We start from the raw sequence: 18,440 nt of genomic DNA, 5'->3' as shown, positions 1-18,440 counted from the left end.
GAGGGGAGGAGCCGATACACCTGTGCAAGACTGAGGAGGGGAGGAGAAAAAAAAACTGTGCAAGACTGAAGAGGGGAGGAGCCAATACACCTGTGCAAGACTGAAGAGGGGAGGAGCCAATACACCTGGGCAAGACTGAAGAGGGGAGGAGCCTGTACACCTGTGCAAGACTGAAGGGGGAGGAGCCGCTACACCTGTGCAAGACTGAAGGGGGAGGAGCCGCTACACCTGTGCAAGACTGAAGGGGGAGGAGCCGCTACACCTGTGCAAGATTGAAGAGGGGAGGAGCCTGTACACCTGTGCAAGACTGAAGGGAAGGATGGAAGTCAGATTTAAAGCTCTACTTCTGACACCATGGGGGAGATTTTATATCTCACTTCCTATTCCTGTGACACCTGTACAGGAAATGGTGAGAGCGGTGTCACCGGGACACAAATGCACAAACAGCAATAAATATTTTTGGAAATTGTAACTCTGCTTTACTTTTCTTTTGTCCGTGTCTCATATTCAGCCCAGACCGGGAGCCGTTCATCCCACATGTGTGCAAACTTACTGATCGTAGTTTTTGTCAAATATTCTCCCGGTGACACAAGTGACTGTGGCGGCATCTGGCAGGAAACGAGCGCCATCGATGAACACGGCGATACCATCTGTAGAGGAGAATGGGTCCAGCACGGCCTTCCTCCGGGAATGGGGGATGTAAGCTCCCTAGAGGGAGGAAACGTTTTGGATTATTCTGCTCTGAGGACGGGGGAGGGGAGTATGAGGACACTTACCTCGGGAACCATGGCGCTGTCCTTATCAAGGATCGGGGGTTCTGAGGGAAAAGGAAAATCCGGCCGGGTCTTGCTAAACACACAAAGCCGCACCCTGGCGTTACCGTATGTCTCGAATATCTCCGCGTACTTTTCAGGATGCTGCACCGGAAAGAACCAATTAGAGACACAATATTTTCATGTCATTTATTGTCATTATATGTTCATTATACAACCGAAGATAACCGAATATAACCGAATATAACTAAATATAACTAAATATAACTAAATATAACTAAATATAACCAAATATAACCAAATAAAACCAAATATAACCAAATATAACTAAATATAACTAAATATTACCGAATATAACCAAATATAACCAAATATAACCAAATATAACCAAATATAACCAAATATAACTAAATATAACTGAATATAACCTAATATAACCTAATATAACCGAATATAACTAAATATAACTAAATATAACTAAATATAACTAAATATAACTAAATATAACTAAATATTACCGAATATAACCAAATATAACCAAATATAACCAAATATAACTAAATATAACTAAATATTACCGAATATAACCAAATATAACCAAATATAACTAAATATAACTAAATATAACCAAATATAACCAAATATAACTAAATATAACCAAATATAACCAAATATAACTAAATATAACTAAATATAACTAAATATAACTAAATATAACTAAATATTACCGAATATAACCAAATATAACCAAATATAACCAAATATAACTAAATATAACTAAATATTACCGAATATAACCAAATATAACCAAATATAACTAAATATAACTAAATATAACTAAATATTACCGAATATAACCAAATATAACCAAATATAACTAAATATAACTAAATATTACCGAATATAACCAAATATAACCAAATATAACTAAATATAACTAAATATAACCAAATATAACCAAATATAACTAAATATAACCAAATATAACCAAATATAACTAAATATAACTAAATATAACTAAATATAACTAAATATAACTAAATATTACCGAATATAACCAAATATAACCAAATATAACCAAATATAACTAAATATAACTAAATATTACCGAATATAACCAAATATAACCAAATATAACTAAATATAACTAAATATAACCAAATATAACCAAATATAACTAAATATAACCAAATATAACCAAATATAACTAAATATAACTAAATATAACCCTCCTCATGATTGGTGATTTCTACAATATTCTCGGCATGTCTGGTACTCAGAATAACAAATTCATCCAATCCTAGTGCCCAGCCTGGAGGAGCCAATCTATACTGGAGCTCAGGTACCAAGATAATAATTAAGCCAGATCAACATTCCAAACTAAGGGCCAGTTTACTGTCCTTCAGACTTTAGGGGGGCCGGACTGTGGCCACTGGGAGTAGAAAAGGTCCCGGCATTAGTGGAATTAAATACTGCGCCAAGTTGGTGGTCAGCAGGAGTCAAAATACTCCATCATTGGTATCCGTGGGAGGAATAGTGTCCCATCATTGGTGTCAGTGGGAGGAATAGTGTCCCATCATTGGTGTCAGTGGGAGCAATAGTGTCCCATCATTGGTGTCAGTGGGGGGAATAGTGTCCCATCATTGGTGTCAGTGGGAGGAATAGTGTCCCATCATTGGTGTCAGTGGGAGGAATAGTGTCCCATCATTGGTGTCAGGGGGAGGAATAGTGTCCCATCATTGGTGTCAGGGGGAGGAATAGTGTCCCATCATTGGTGTCAGGGGGAGGAATAGTGTCCCATCATTGGTGTCAGTGGGAGGAATAGTGTCCCATCATTGGTGTCAGTGGGAGGAATAGTGTCCCATCATTGGTGTCAGTGGGAGGAATAGTGTCCCATCATTGGTGTCAGTATGAGGAATAGTGTCCCATCATTGGTGTCAGTGGGGGGAATAGTGTCCCATCATTGGTGTCAGTGGGAGGAATAGTGTCCCATCATTGGTGTCAGTGGGAGGAATAGTGTCCCATCATTGGTGTCAGGGGGAGGAATAGTGTCCCATCATTGGTGTCAGGGGGAGGAATAGTGTCCCATCATTGGTGTCAGGGGGAGGAATAGTGTCCCATCATTGGTGTCAGTGGGAGGAATAGTGCCCCACCCACCATTGGACCACAGGTGTGTGAGGAGGAAGGTGTGTCTGAAGCTGCTGTGTGAGAAGGGAGTTGCCTGGAAATCTCTCCCAGCTCTCCTGGCCCCGTTCTGGGGAAGCCATGGAGGGCAGCGGGGCCTCCCCTGCTGGAGGCTCTCAGCCATCTCCTGGGCCATCTGCTGACATGTCTGCCCCTCTACAAGCCTCAGCTGGTGATCTCTCTGCCCCTGGTGTGGATGAAGGCTCGGAGGCCATTCGGGAGCGAGTGGTGGCCGGGATAAAAGTCCTAAACCGGGAGAGGGATAAGCTGTACAAGCTACGTGCGGAGCTGAAGCGCCTGCGAAGGCAACGTGAAGGCTTGCATAGCCAGAAACGCGGATCCATGGATCCAGAGATCCAACTGGCCAAGGTCCGTGTGGACCACCAGGAGACCATCGTGGCCATAATGGAAGGAAGGGATGGTCCTTTCAAGGAAAAGTTCTCCAACGAAAGGAGGTTTGCAAAGGTGACAAAGATGGAGGTGGAGGAGGAGGAGACCCCCAGTTCTGACCCCCTGCCCCCCCAGGGAGAGGTAAGCACCCCAATGCCTTCCCAGGACTCAGGAGGCATGCTGAGGGTGATCCAGGTAATGGAGTCTCCTGTGCGGGGGGATCAGATGGTCTTTAATGATGAAGATATTGCAGATGGTGTACCTGATAAAGTGAAGCCTGCTAAACCCCATGTTGTGGATAAGACTGTGTATGTACCATCAATGACTGATAATGTGCCTAATAATAAGACTGCCAGTCCTGTATGCAGTAATAATGTGCCTGCTGAGGCTGCAATGCAGCAAGAGACACGTTCAGAAAATGACATTTCTGTGAAGGAACTGCAAGTCCCAGCAGAACCCATTAACCCTCCTGATGCTGAGACCAGAGCTGATTGCCCCACTGCTGCTCAGGACTCCACAGCGCAGCATCAGGCGACAGCCGGTACTGCAACAGAAACTATAATTATACCTGATGGGAATGTGTGTGTGGCTGATAATAATCATCCCAGTTCAGGTGGGATGGACAATGGTCCCATTTCAGGTGGGATGGACAATGGTCCCATTTCAGGTGGGATGGACAATACTAACTCTGTTCATGCAGATAAAGTGACTTCAGTGTGGGGTCTTGGCCCTAATAAACCCACTTTCGCTCAGGTGGTACGCTCTGTCCCTGGCAGCTCCGCCCCCAAGCAGGGTTTTCCTCTACGAGCTACCACCTCGAGCCCCCCAGGATATGGTCTTGGGTCTCTGGCTTCTGCTGGGGGCCCAAGACGTAATGTTGTCATCTTGAAATGGGAAGGTGGTGCAATCCCCCCTGCAAGGCGTGCAGTGGTGGATTTAATTCTAGAAATGGGCTTTGGGGTTAACGATCTCTATGCTTTTATTCATGTGTCAGGGACGCGAGAGTATACAGTCAGTTTCACCAAGCCAGAGGGTCTTGACCTGTTCTGGGAACGATATGAGGCCCGGTGCAGGTCAAGACCCGAATGGGAAAGTCTGGCCCCAGTTGCGATTTCGCAGCAGTCAACAGTAAAAAAGATCACTATCATCCTCACCAATGAGAGCGTCCCTGCCAGGGATCTGGAGGTCTGGTTGAGGAACTACGGGGAGGTTTTGACCAAACCCAGTAAAATATTAGATGAGCGTAACATCTGGACTGGGGGATGGTCGGTAACAGTCAGGCTGGCCAGGGATGGAAATGTTGTCCGTCACCTGCCCTCCTCGGCTTTCATAGGGAGGGATAGGATGACCGTGTTCTACCCTGGTCAGCCGAAGCTGTGCCACCGCTGTGGAGAGAGGGGGCACCTTAGCTCCTCCTGTTCGGCCTTGATATGCTCAGTGTGTCGGGGTCAGGGTCATATGGCCAAGGACTGCACCCAGAAGATCAGGTGCAACCTGTGCCTGCGACTTGGCCACCCTTATAGCAGATGCCCTGAGGCCTGGCACAATATGGAGAAGGAGGTAGTGGATGAGATGTCAAGGCTGGACGGGATGGAGGGGGAGGCCCCTGGTGTACCATCCTCCGCTGCGGTGACCGACCCCCCTGGTCCTGCTCAGGATCCCTCCCCGGTTTCCTCCCCAGTTCCCTCCCCAGTTCCTGTGACCACCCCTTCTGTGTCTGTAAGTACTCCTTCTGTATCTGTATCTGTGTCCCCCCAGCCTACTGTACCCGCTCCTCTTGTGTCAGAACCTTCCAAGTCTGTGCCCCCTGAGTCAGTTACCCCCCAGAAGTCTATCCCTGTTAAGTCGGATTTACCCCCCCCATCAGGAGTGATAGCGGGTACTAAAAAGGTCGCTTCAAAGAAAAAAACAAGGGATGAGGGCATCTCTGAGGCTGACCTCAAGTACCTGGAGGAGAGAAGGAAGGTTGGGCGGCGGAAGAAGCAGGCGGTGAGGACGGAACGGGGACGGGAAGCTCCGGTGCATGTCTCCACCCGTCGTAGGTCCTCTAGGTGGGACATTTCGTCATCTGGCGCTTCTTCAGAGCTGAGCTCTGAGTCAGAGATGGAGTTGGAAGCGGCCTCAAGAAAGAGGGAGGCTTCTGGTGATGAGCAGCAGAGGGGAGCTAAGAAGCAATCCACCCAATAACCCAAATGGCGGTTCCCCCTCCGTTAAAAGTGGCGACAATAAATGTCGCCAGCATTAAGTCAGTGAGAGCTCGTTCTATGGCCTTCTTTTTGTTCAGCCAATTAGATGCTGAAATTTTATTTTTGCAAGAGACTAGGCTCACCTCCTTGGCAGATATTCATATGGCCAAGAGAGAGTGGAGGTATGGTCCATCTTACTGGTCTCTTGCGGCCGAGCCTTACGGCGGTGTGGCGGTGTTGTTTAAAACCGGCATGGTAACTGTCCGGCGGGTTATTGAGGTGGAGATTGGGAGATGTATGGTCTTAGACGTCCTTGTGGGAGGGCAGGACCTGCGCCTAATTAATATCTATGGGCCGCACACAAAGTGGGACAGGAAATGCCTTTTTACAAGGATCAAGCCATTTCTTTTTACATCCCGGCAAGTGGTCTTTGGAGGTGACTTTAATACAGTAACTAGGCCCAAGGACAGGAAGGCCTTCAAGGACAGGCTGGGATATGATAGCGTTTTTTTAAATAGTATGGTTAGGGATGCTGGTCTTGTGGATGTGCACATTGCGCACCTCCCGGATGACACCGGGTTCACCTTTCATCGTGGTAATAGTCAGAGTAGGATAGACAGGTTTTTTTTGAAGGAGGCCTCTGCTTTCTCACCCCCAGTGGTGCTGGCAGTAGAGTTCTCTGATCACTGTATGCTATCTGTGGCCCTGAATGCTTCAGACGCCCCTCAGAGGGGAAAGGGCATCTGGAGATTGAATTCGACTCTACTCAAGGAAGAACATGTTAGACAATCCTTTGAGGAATTCTTTCAGGCACAGGTGACCCTCCTGGACTTTTGTAGCAGCAAGGCTGAGTGGTGGGAGCTGACCAAAAAGAGGATCGCTGGATTCTTCAGGGGCCTAGCCAATAGAACACAGTTTAATAAATACATGACCTACCAACGTTTGCAGAGGAAGCTGGATATTCTTGTCTCGAGAGGAGGAGATCCTGGGGCAATCTCCGAAGTGAAACTCCTTCTCAGGAAGTGTCAATATGACCGGCATGCCTCTTTGGTTCTGGAGAGGGACTATGGGAAGTACCACTCGCCTGACCCTTACCAGAACTGCAAACAAGGTGTAGCTGTTAAAGCGGTCGTTGGCCTTAAGGACAGTACAGGTTCCGTGACAAAGTCCAGGTCAGGGATTCTGGAGGTCGTGAGGTCCTTTTATGCCGACCTTCTTGGAAGGAAAGAGCTTGACCGTGACAAGATGGAAAGCTTTTTGGACTCTACTCCAGGTCTAAATGGTGGAGATGTTCCATTGATGAATTTGACAGAGGAGATCACAGTTGAAGAGGTGATGAGGGCAATTGAACAGCTTGCCATCAAAAAGTCACCCGGACCGGATGGCTTGACGGCTGAGTTCTACAAAGCCTTTAAGTCTATTCTGGCCCCACATTTGGTAGAGGTTTTTAACAGTTGTCTTGCTGAGGGGGTGCTATCCCCTTCCATGAGGCACTCGGCTGTGATTCTTCTGTCAAAGGGTAAAGATCCTTCGATGATTGAGAATTGGCGCCCCATCAGCCTTCTTAATGTCGATAGAAAGATACTGGCGAAGATATTTTTCTGGCGCCTGTCGTCAGTAGCAGAGTCTTTGCTTTCTCGCCATCAGCACTGTTCGGTCCAGGGTAGGAGCACCTTCACAGCGGTGTTAGCTGTCCGGGAGGCCTTGGAGCGGTGCAGGGCTGCAGGCTGGGGAAAGTATTTGCTGACATTGGATCAGGCAAAGGCTTTTGATCGTGTTAACCATGAGTACCTGTGGTTGCTCCTTAGTAAGTACGGTCTGCCGGGTGGTTTTGTTGATTGGCTGAAAGTCTTGTATAAGGGGGCAGAAAGCTTCCCTCTTGTTAATGGTTGGGTTGGGCAGTCCTTTGGGGTTGGCTCCGGGGTGCGCCAGGGTTGTCCCCTGAGTCCCCTGCTCTATGTGTTTGCAATCGACCCCTTCATCAGGAGGCTAGAGAGCGGCATGTTGTGTGGGGTACCAGTGGGGCTCCCGGGTGAGCCGCCATTGAGGGTTGTTGCTTATGCGGACGATGTATCAGTGATTGTCACTGGGACGGATGAGGCGGAGGAGGTGGTCTCTCTGACATCACGGTATTCTGAAGCATCAGGCTCCAAGATCAATCAGGAAAAGAGCGAAGTTTTCTGGATGGGAAAGGAAGGTGAGGGGTTTGATCTCCCGGACACCTTTCCAGTGCCCCGGGAAAGAATTAAGATACTAGGCATTGAATTTGGACCCGGCGATTATGGCCTCAAAAACTGGGAAGGCAGACTGGAAATTGCCAATGCTAAGGTGGTCAACTGGAAGAGATGGAAGTTATCTATGAGGGAAAGGGTTGATCTGATTAAGACTTACCTGATTCCGATCTTCTTGTATGTCAGCTTTGTCTGCATCTTGCCAGTGTCTCTCTATGCTAGGGTCAGTAGTGTGTTCTTCCAGATGCTGTGGGGGAACAGACTGAACCCCATCAAGAGGAATGTCACCTACCTATCCAGGAGGGAGGGTGGCTTAGGTATGGTCAACCCAATTCTTTTCTTTTCACTGCTATTTCTCAAGTTTAACATTGGTAGTATGCTTGCAGTGGAACCTCCTGGATGGGCAGGCATATTTAGATCTTGGTTTAGTCCTTTTCTGCGACTTTGGGAAGAAGGTGGCCAAGTGAAGAATCGCAGGGGTCATCGTGGTCAGCTACCAGCCTATGTAGCTCCGTGCCTGAAGTTACTGCGGCAGTGGCGATTGTCGGCTGAAGATCTCAGATCGGTTCCGAGGAAAGACCTTATGAGTCGAGTCTTGAGCGAAGTCTTTCATGACCCACTGGCCTTAAGGGATTGCCCAGGCCCAGTTTTGAGGGTGGGGTTGAGACTAATTAATTTGGATAGAATACCTCCTAAATTTAGGGATCTGGCCTGGTTGTGCTTCCATGGGAGGCTCTATGTTCGGGGCAATTTGAAATTCCGCAGTGGGGTGGATCGTAGCTGTCCTCGGGAGGAGTGTGCAGGTGAGGAGGAGACTATGGACCATTTTCTGACATAGAAGTGTACAAACAGGTGGGGCGGGCGCTCGGTGTTCCTTTCCTCTCCAGGCTGGGTTATGCCGAGTGGGTGTACGGAGCATTCAGTACCGGTGGAGGTTTTTGTTTGGATACACTTTTTTTAGTTAGCCTAGTGGTCCGTTATTTCACCTGGAACGCACGGTGTCAGGTCAGCATTCGGCAAAAAATCCTTCCTGTTGAGGTGGTGGTGTATGACATTGTGCATGAGGTGGGGAAGATTCGGGGGCTTGAGAGAGACAAGCGGGGTCAGGGGGCTTGGCTGAAGGCGTGGAGGGGTTTCAAGCCTCCCTGACTGCCAGGAGTCTCTTTCCCGGGTGTGGCTGTCTGTCTCTTATCACCCTAGATTATTATTTTTCATACATTTTTGATAAATGGCTGCGTACATAGGTGACGGGTTGTGCCTCTTAGGCCCTCTCTGCTGCTTTGTGTAAATAGTTTTGTAGTAATGTTTTGGTAGTGGTGTATAGTGTATATATTGTATATATTCTGAACCCGGATGTGTATTCCTTGGATTTATGTTTGAAGTTTTGTACTATAGTTATGTTTTTTACTTTTGTATAAAATTGGTTGCTTGATTCTTTTCAATAAAAGATCAATAGTGTCCCATCATTGGTGTCAGTGGGAGGAATAGTGTCCCATCATTGGTGTCAGGGGGAGGAATAGTGTCCCATCATTGGTGTCAGTGGGGGGAATAGTGTCCCATCATTGGTGTCAGGGGGAGGAATAGTGTCCCATCATTGGTGTCAGTGGGGGGAATAGTGTCCCATCATTGGTGTCAGTGGGGGGAATAGTGTCCCATCATTGGTATCAGTGGGATGAATAGTGTCCCATCATTGGTGTCAGTGGGAGGAATAGTGTCCCATCATTGGTATCAGTGTGAGGAATAGTGTCCCATCATTGTTGTCAGTGAGAGGAATAGTGTCCCATCATTGGTGTCAGTGGGGGGAATAGTGTCCCATCATTGGTGTCAGTGGGAGGAATAGTGTCCCATCATTGGTGTCAGTGGGAGGAATAGTGTCCCATCATTGGTGTCAGTGGGAGAATAGTGTCCCATCATTGGTGTCAGTGGGAGGAATAGTGTCCCATCATTGGTGTCAGTGGGAGGAATAGTGTCCCATCATTGGTGTCAGTGGGAGGAATAGTGTCCCATCATTGGTGTCAGTGAGAGGAATAGTGTCCCATCATTGGTGTCAGTGGGAGGAATAGTGACCCATCATTGGTATCAGTGAGAGGAATAGTGTCCCATCATTGGTGTCAGTGGGAGGAATAGTGTCCCATCATTGGTGTCAGTGGGAGGAATAGTGTCCCATCATTGGTGTCAGTGGGGGAAATGGTGCCCCATCATTGGTGTCAGTGGGGGGAATAGTGTCCCATCATTGGTGTCAGTGGGAGGAATAGTGTCCCATCATTGGTGTCAGTGGGAGGAATAGTGTCCCATCATTGGTGTCAGTGGGAGGAATAGTGTCCCATCATTGGTATCAGTGGGAGGAATAGTGTCCCATCATTGGTGTCAGTGGGGGAAATGGTGCCCCATCATTGGTGTCAGTGGGGGGAATAGTGTCCCATCATTGGTGTCAGTGGGGGGAATAGTGTCCCATCATTGGTGTCAGTGGGAGGAATAGTGTCCCATCATTGGGGTCAGTGGGAGGAAGTGCCCCATCTTTGGTGTCAGTGGGAGGAATAGTGTCCCATCATTGGTGTCAGTGGGGGGGAATAGTGTCCCATCATTGGTATCAGTGGGAGGAATAGTGCCCCATCATTGGTGTCAGTGGGAGGAATAGTGCCCCATCATTGGTGTCAGTGGGAGGAATAGTGCCCCATCTTTGGTGTCAGTGGGAGGAATAGTGTCCCATCATTGGTATCAGTGGGAGGAATAGTGTCCCATCATTGGTATCAGTGGGAGGAATAGTGTCCCATCATTGGTGTCAGTGGGAGGAATAGTGCCCCATCATTGGTGTCAGTGGGAGGAATAGTACTCCAAGGGCTGGATTAAGGCAAGCAGAGGGTTGCATTGGGCCCCCAGTCCGCACTTTGGAGACCACTAGGCCAGAGGAGCAGTATGTTCTGCTAATAGCGGGGTTTGGGTTCCACATTCTACTCACTGTGGCAGAAAGGTTAATGACGGGTGGAGCGGGACTGTGGTACAAGGGAAGATCATGAATTCCTGTATTCCACACAAGATGGCCACCATCAGCGGAATCTGGAGAAGACACAAAGAAGTCTCAGTAATCATCAAATGACATGAAACGCCACATTTCTCAATCTCAGTGATCTGCAATTATTCAAACTCACTGTAGCGGATTCTTACTATTTTCTGTTCTAAAAGAAAATTCCTATAACTATATTCTCTGGATGGTCTGAGGAGGCTCGGACATGACATCTCATCACACGGGGGGGGGGACATGACATCTCATCACACAGGGGGGGGCCGGACATGACATCTCATCACACAGGGGGGGGACCGGACATGACATCTCATCACACAGGGGGGGGGACATGACATCTCATCACACAGGGGGGGACCGGACATGACATCTCATCACACAGGGGGGGGGGGACATGACATCTCATCACACAGGGGGGGGGACCGGACATGACATCTCATCACACACACAGGGGGGGGGGGGGCCGGACATGACATCTCATCACACAGGGGGGGGGGACATGACATCTCATCACACAGGGGGGGGGACATGACATCTCATCACACAGGGGGGGGGACATGACATCTCATCACACAGGGGGGGACCGGACATGACATCTCATCACACAGGGGGGGGGGACATGACATCTCATCACACAGGGGGGGGGGGACATGACATCTCATCACACAGGGGGGGGGGGACCGGACATGACATCTCATCACACAGGGGGGGGACCGGACATGACATCTCATCACACAGGGGGGGGACATGACATCTCATCACACAGGGGGGGGGGGGGACCGGACATGACATCTCATCACACAGGGGGGGACCGGACATGACATCTCATCACACACACAGGGGGGGGGGACCGGACATGACATCTCATCACACAGGGGGGGGGACCGGACATGACATCTCATCACACAGGGGGGGGGGACCGGACATGACATCTCATCACACAGGGGGGGGGACATGACATCTCATCACACAGGGGGGGGGACATGACATCTCATCACACAGGGGGGGGGGGGACCGGACATGACATCTCATCACACAGGGGGGGGGGGGACCGGACATGACATCTCATCACACAGGGGGGGGGGACATGACATCTCATCACACAGGGGGGGGGGGCCGGACATGACATCTCATCACACAGGGGGGGGACATGACATCTCATCACACAGGGGGGGGGGACATGACATCTCATCACACAGGGGGGGGGACCGGACATGACATCTCATCACACAGGGGGGGGGACCGGACATGACATCTCATCACACAGGGGGGGGGACATGACATCTCATCACACAGGGGGGGGGGACCGGACATGACATCTCATCACACAGGGGGGGGGGGACCGGACATGACATCTCATCACACAGGGGGGGACCGGACATGACATCTCATCACACAGGGGGGGGGACCGGACATGACGTCTCATCACACAGGGGGGGGGACCGGACATGACATCTCATCACACAGGGGGGGGGACCGGACATGACGTCTCATCACACAGGGGGGGGACCGGACATCTCATCACACAGGGGGGGACCGGACATGACATCTCATCACACAGGGGGGGACCGGACATGACATCTCATCACACAGGGGGGGACCGGACATGACATCTCATCACACAGGGGGGGACCGGACATGACATCTCATCACACAGGGGGGGGGGCCGGACATGACATCTCATCACACAGGGGGGGGGACATGACATCTCATCACACAGGGGGGGGGACATGACATCTCATCACACAGGGGGGGGGACATGACATCTCATCACACAGGGGGGGGGGGGGACCGGACATGACATCTCATCACACAGGGGGGGGGGGACCGGATATGACATCTCATCACACAGGGGGGGGGACATGACATCTCATCACATGGGGGGGGTTTGTAGTTCTCACCTTCCCCCCTCTCTGGTGACTCCTCTCTGGTAAGTGGGAGGGCCCCCCAGGCCGCCATCCAATCCTCACTGGCCAGTAGAGGCTGTAAGCTCCTGCGGTGCTGCCATGGTGCCCAGGCCGTGCTGCCCCCCGGCCAGAGATAGAACCGCAACACCAGGATCATGTCTTCTTCTGGGGCAACGTCCCCGAAGACTGCCTGCAAAATACAACAAGATGAATATAGATCCCAGCCTCTAGATGAATAGAGACCCCAGCCTCTAGATGAATAGAGACCCCAGCCTCTAGATGAATAGAGACCCCAGCCTCTAGATGAATAGAGACCCCAGCCTCTAGATGAATAGAGACCCCAGCCTCTAGATGAATAGAGACCCCAGCCTCTAGATGAATAGAGACCCCAGCCTCTAGATGAATAGAGACCCCAGCCTCTAGATGAATAGAGACCCCAGCCTCTACATGAATATAGACCCCAGCCTCTAGATGAATAGAGACCCCAGCCTCTAGATGAATAGAGACCCCAGCCTCTAGATGAATAGAGACCCCAGCCTCTAGATGTATATAGACCCCAGCCTCTAGATGAATAGAGACCCCAGCCTCTAGATGAATAGAGATCCCAGCCTCTAGATGTATATAGACCCCAGCCTCTAGATGAATATAGACCCCAGCCTCTAGATGAATAGAGACCCCAGCCTCTAGATGAATAGAGACCCCAGCCTCTAGATGAATAGAGACCCCAGCCTCTAGATGAATAGAGACCCCAGCCTCCAGATGTACATAGACCCCAGCCTCTAGATGAATATAGAATCTCTAGAATCTAGAGGCTGGGGTCTATATTCATCTAGAGGCTGGGATCTTTATTCATCTAGAGGCTGGGGTCTATATTCATCTAGAGGCTGGGGTCTCTATTCATCTAGAGGCTGGGATCTATATTCATCTAGAGGCTGGGGTCTATATTCATCTAGAGGCTGGGATCTATATTCATCTAGAGGCTGGGATCTCTATTCATCTAGAGGCTGGGGTCTATATCCATCTAGAGGCTGGGATCTATATTCATGTAGAGGCTGGGGTCTCTATTCATCTAGAGTCTGGGGTCTATATTCATCTAGAGGCTGGGATCTCTATTCATCTAGAGGCTGGGGTCTATATCCATCTAGAGGCTGGGGTCTCTATTCATCTAGAGGCTGGGGTCTCTATTCATCTAGAGGCTGGGGTCTCTATTCATCTAGAGGCTGGGGTCTATATTCATGTAGAGGCTGGGGTCTCTATTCATCTAGAGGCTGGGGTCTCTATTCATCTAGAGGCTGGGGTCTATATTCATCTAGAGGCTGGGGTCTATATTCATGTAGAGGCTGGGGTCTCTATTCATCTAGAGGCTGGGGTCTCTATTCATCTAGAGGCTGGGGTCTCTATTCATCTAGAGGCTGGGGTCTATATTCATCTAGAGGCTGGGGTCTATATTCATCTAGAGGCTGGGATCTCTATTCATCTAGAGGCTGGGGTCTATATCCATCTAGAGGCTGGGATCTATATTCATGTAGAGGCTGGGGTCTCTATTCATCTAGAGTCTGGGGTCTATATTCATCTAGAGGCTGGGATCTCTATTCATCTAGAGGCTGGGGTCTATATCCATCTAGAGGCTGGGGTCTATATTCATCTAGAGGCTGGGGTCTCTATTCATCTAGAGGCTGGGGTCTATATTCATGTAGAGGCTGGGGTCTCTATTCATCTAGAGGCTGGGGTCTCTATTCATCTAGAGGCTGGGGTCTATATTCATCTAGAGGCTGGGGTCTATATTCATGTAGAGGCTGGGGTCTCTATTCATCTAGAGGCTGGGGTCTCTATTCATCTAGAGGCTGGGGTCTCTATTCATCTAGAGGCTGGGATCTCTATTCATCTAGAGGCTGGGGTCTCTATTCATCTAGAGGCTGGGGTCTCTATTCATCTAGAGGCTAGATCGCTGATGTTTTGGGGATGTGGGATCTACAGTACAAAGACACAGGACATTTGGTGACAATTGATGGGAAGATGAATGTAGAATGTTATCAAATAATAGCGGAGGAAGATTTCATTCATCGGCCAGGAAGCCGCGCATGCACGGGACGGACATTCCAACATGACAATCACCCAAATCACAAGGCCTCCTGTCATTGGCTACAGCAGAATAAAGTGAAGGCTCTGGGGGGCCGTCTGAGTGACTTGTATGGCGCTACAATGCGAACTGAATCGCCTCTGGGCGCTTTTTGCAGCCAGCGTCCTCCTGGCCGGTGCGTCTTTTACCCCGAAGGATCTCGACACGCTTGGGACACACAGATATACTGGACCCCTCATCCTACCAGCATGTCTCCTGACCTCAATATCACTGGACCCCTCATCCTACCAGCATGTCTCCTGACCTCAATATCACTGGACCCCTCATCCTACCAGCATGTCTCCTGACCTCAATATCATTGGACCCCTCATCCTACCAGCATGTCTCCTGACCTCAATATCACTGGACCCCTCATCCTACCAGCATGTCTCCTGACCTCAATATCATTGGACCCCTCATCCTACCAGCACGTCTCCTGACCTCAATATCATTGGACCCCTCATCCTACCAGCACGTCTCCTGACCTCAATATCACTGGACCCCTCATCCTACCAGCTTGTCTCCTGACCTCAATATCATTGGACCCCTCATCCTACCAGCATGTCTCCTGACCTCAATATCATTGGACCCCTCATCCTACCAGCATGTCTCCTGACCTCAATATCATTGGACCCCTCATCCTACCAGCATGTCTCCTGACCTCAATATCACTGGACCCCTCATCCTACCAGCACGTCTCCTGACCTCAATATCATTGGACCCCTCATCCTACCAGCATGTCTCCTGACCTCAATATCATTGGACCCCTCATCCTACCAGCATGTCTCCTGACCTCAATATCATTGGACCCCTCATCCTACCAGCATGTCTCCTGACCTCAATATCATTGGACCCCTCATCCTACCAGCATGTCTCCTGACCTCAATATCATTGGACCCCTCATCCTACCAGCATGTCTCCTGACCTCAATATCATTGGACCCCTCATCCTACCAGCATGTCTCCTGACCTCAATATCATTGGACCCCTCATCCTACCAGCACGTCTCCTGACCTCAATATCATTGGACCCCTCATCCTACCAGCACGTCTCCTGACCTCAATATCACTGGACCCCTCATCCTACCAGCACGTCTCCTGACCTCAATATCACTGGACCCCTCATCCTACCAGCACGTCTCCTGACCTCAATATCATTGGACCCCTCATCCTACCAGCACGTCTCCTGACCTCAATATCACTGGACCCCTCATCCTACCAGCACGTCTCCTGACCTCAATATCACTGGACCCCTCATCCTACCAGCACGTCTCCTGACCTCAATATCATTGGACCCCTCATCCTACCAGCACGTCTCCTGACCTCAATATCACTGGACCCCTCATCCTACCAGCATGTCTCCTGACCTCAATATCACTGGACCCCTCATCCTACCAGCATGTCTCCTGACCTCAATATCATTGGACCCCTCATCCTACCAGCATGTCTCCTGACCTCAATATCATTGGACCCCTCATCCTACCAGCATGTCTCCTGACCTCAATATCACTGGACCCCTCATCCTACCAGCATGTCTCCTGACCTCAATATCACTGGACCCCTCATCCTACCAGCATGTCTCCTGACCTCAATATCATTGGACCCCTCATCCTACCAGCATGTCTCCTGACCTCAATATCATTGGACCCCTCATCCTACCAGCATGTCTCCTGACCTCAATATCATTGGACCCCTCATCCTACCAGCATGTCTCCTGACCTCAATATCATTGGACCCCTCATCCTACCAGCATGTCTCCTGACCTCAATATCATTGGACCCCTCATCCTACCAGCATGTCTCCTGACCTCAATATCACTGGACCCCTCATCCTACCAGCACGTCTCCTGACCTCAATATCATTGGACCCCTCATCCTACCAGCATGTCTCCTGACCTCAATATCACTGGACCCCTCATCCTACCAGCACGTCTCCTGACCTCAATATCACTGGACCCCTCATCCTACCAGCATGTCTCCTGACCTCAATATCACTGGACCCCTCATCCTACCAGCATGTCTCCTGACCTCAATATCACTGGACCCCTCATCCTACCAGCACGTCTCCTGACCTCAATATCATTGGACCCCTCATCCTACCAGCACGTCTCCTGACCTCAATATCATTGGACCCCTCATCCTACCAGCACGTCTCCTGACCTCAATATCACTGGACCCCTCATCCTACCAGCATGTCTCCTGACCTCAATATCACTGGACCCCTCATCCTACCAGCACGTCTCCTGACCTCAATATCACTGGACCCCTCATCCTACCAGCACGTCTCCTGACCTCAATATCACTGGACCCCTCATCCTACCAGCACGTCTCCTGACCTCAATATCACTGGACCCCTCATCCTACCAGCATGTCTCCTGACCTCAATATCACTGGACCCCTCATCCTACCAGCATGTCTCCTGACCTCAATATCACTGGACCCCTCATCCTACCAGCATGTCTCCTGACCTCAATATCATTGGACCCCTCATCCTACCAGCATGTCTCCTGACCTCAATATCACTGGACCCCTCATCCTACCAGCACGTCTCCTGACCTCAATATCACTGGACCCCTCATCCTACCAGCACGTCTCCTGACCTCAATATCACTGGACCCCTCATCCTACCAGCACGTCTCCTGACCTCAATATCATTGGACCCCTCATCCTACCAGCATGTCTCCTGACCTCAATATCACTGGACCCCTCATCCTACCAGCATGTCTCCTGACCTCAATATCACTGGACCCCTCATCCTACCAGCATGTCTCCTGACCTCAATATCACTGGACCCCTCATCCTACCAGCATGTCTCCTGACCTCAATATCATTGGACCCCTCATCCTACCAGCATGTCTCCTGACCTCAATATCATTGGACCCCTCATCCTACCAGCATGTCTCCTGACCTCAATATCACTGGACCCCTCATCCTACCAGCACGTCTCCTGACCTCAATATCATTGGACCCCTCATCCTACCAGCATGTCTCCTGACCTCAATATCATTGGACCCCTCATCCTACCAGCATGTCTCCTGACCTCAATATCATTGGACCCCTCATCCTACCAGCATGTCTCCTGACCTCAATATCACTGGACCCCTCATCCTACCAGCATGTCTCCTGACCTCAATATCACTGGACCCCTCATCCTACCAGCATGTCTCCTGACCTCAATATCATTGGACCCCTCATCCTACCAGCATGTCTCCTGACCTCAATATCACTGGACCCCTCATCCTACCAGCACGTCTCCTGACCTCAATATCATTGGACCCCTCATCCTACCAGCATGTCTCCTGACCTCAATATCACTGGACCCCTCATCCTACCAGCACGTCTCCTGACCTCAATATCACTGGACCCCTCATCCTACCAGCACGTCTCCTGACCTCAATATCACTGGACCCCTCATCCTACCAGCACGTCTCCTGACCTCAATATCATTGGACCCCTCATCCTACCAGCACGTCTCCTGACCTCAATATCATTGGACCCCTCATCCTACCAGCACGTCTCCTGACCTCAATATCACTGGACCCCTCATCCTACCAGCATGTCTCCTGACCTCAATATCATTGGACCCCTCATCCTACCAGCATGTCTCCTGACCTCAATATCATTGGACCCC

The 18,440-nt window shown here is 49.9% G+C and overlaps 1 protein-coding gene across 1 annotated transcript in view; it reads right to left on the bottom strand.

Annotated features, from left to right (window-relative positions):
• The window catches only part of LOC120922124, a 62,361-nt gene extending 48,919 nt beyond the window's left edge, over positions 1-13,442 (bottom strand). Inside the window, exons 1-4 of the mRNA XM_040334597.1 lie at positions 12,688-13,442; positions 10,724-10,821; positions 777-917; positions 554-708 (exon numbers count right to left, since the gene is read on the bottom strand). Of these exons, the coding sequence (XP_040190531.1) occupies positions 554-708; positions 777-917; positions 10,724-10,821; positions 12,688-12,850 (557 nt within the window). The 5' untranslated portion in view covers positions 12,851-13,442. The remainder of the gene's footprint in view (positions 1-553; positions 709-776; positions 918-10,723; positions 10,822-12,687) is intronic.
• Between the last annotated feature and the right edge of the window lie 4,998 nt (positions 13,443-18,440).

Source organism: Rana temporaria, unplaced genomic scaffold, assembly GCF_905171775.1.
Source record: "Rana temporaria unplaced genomic scaffold, aRanTem1.1, whole genome shotgun sequence".
Classification (NCBI taxonomy): Eukaryota; Metazoa; Chordata; class Amphibia; order Anura; family Ranidae; genus Rana; species Rana temporaria.
The sequence above is the reverse complement of the archived record's forward strand: the minus strand, read 5'-3'. Positions and strand labels throughout refer to the sequence as shown.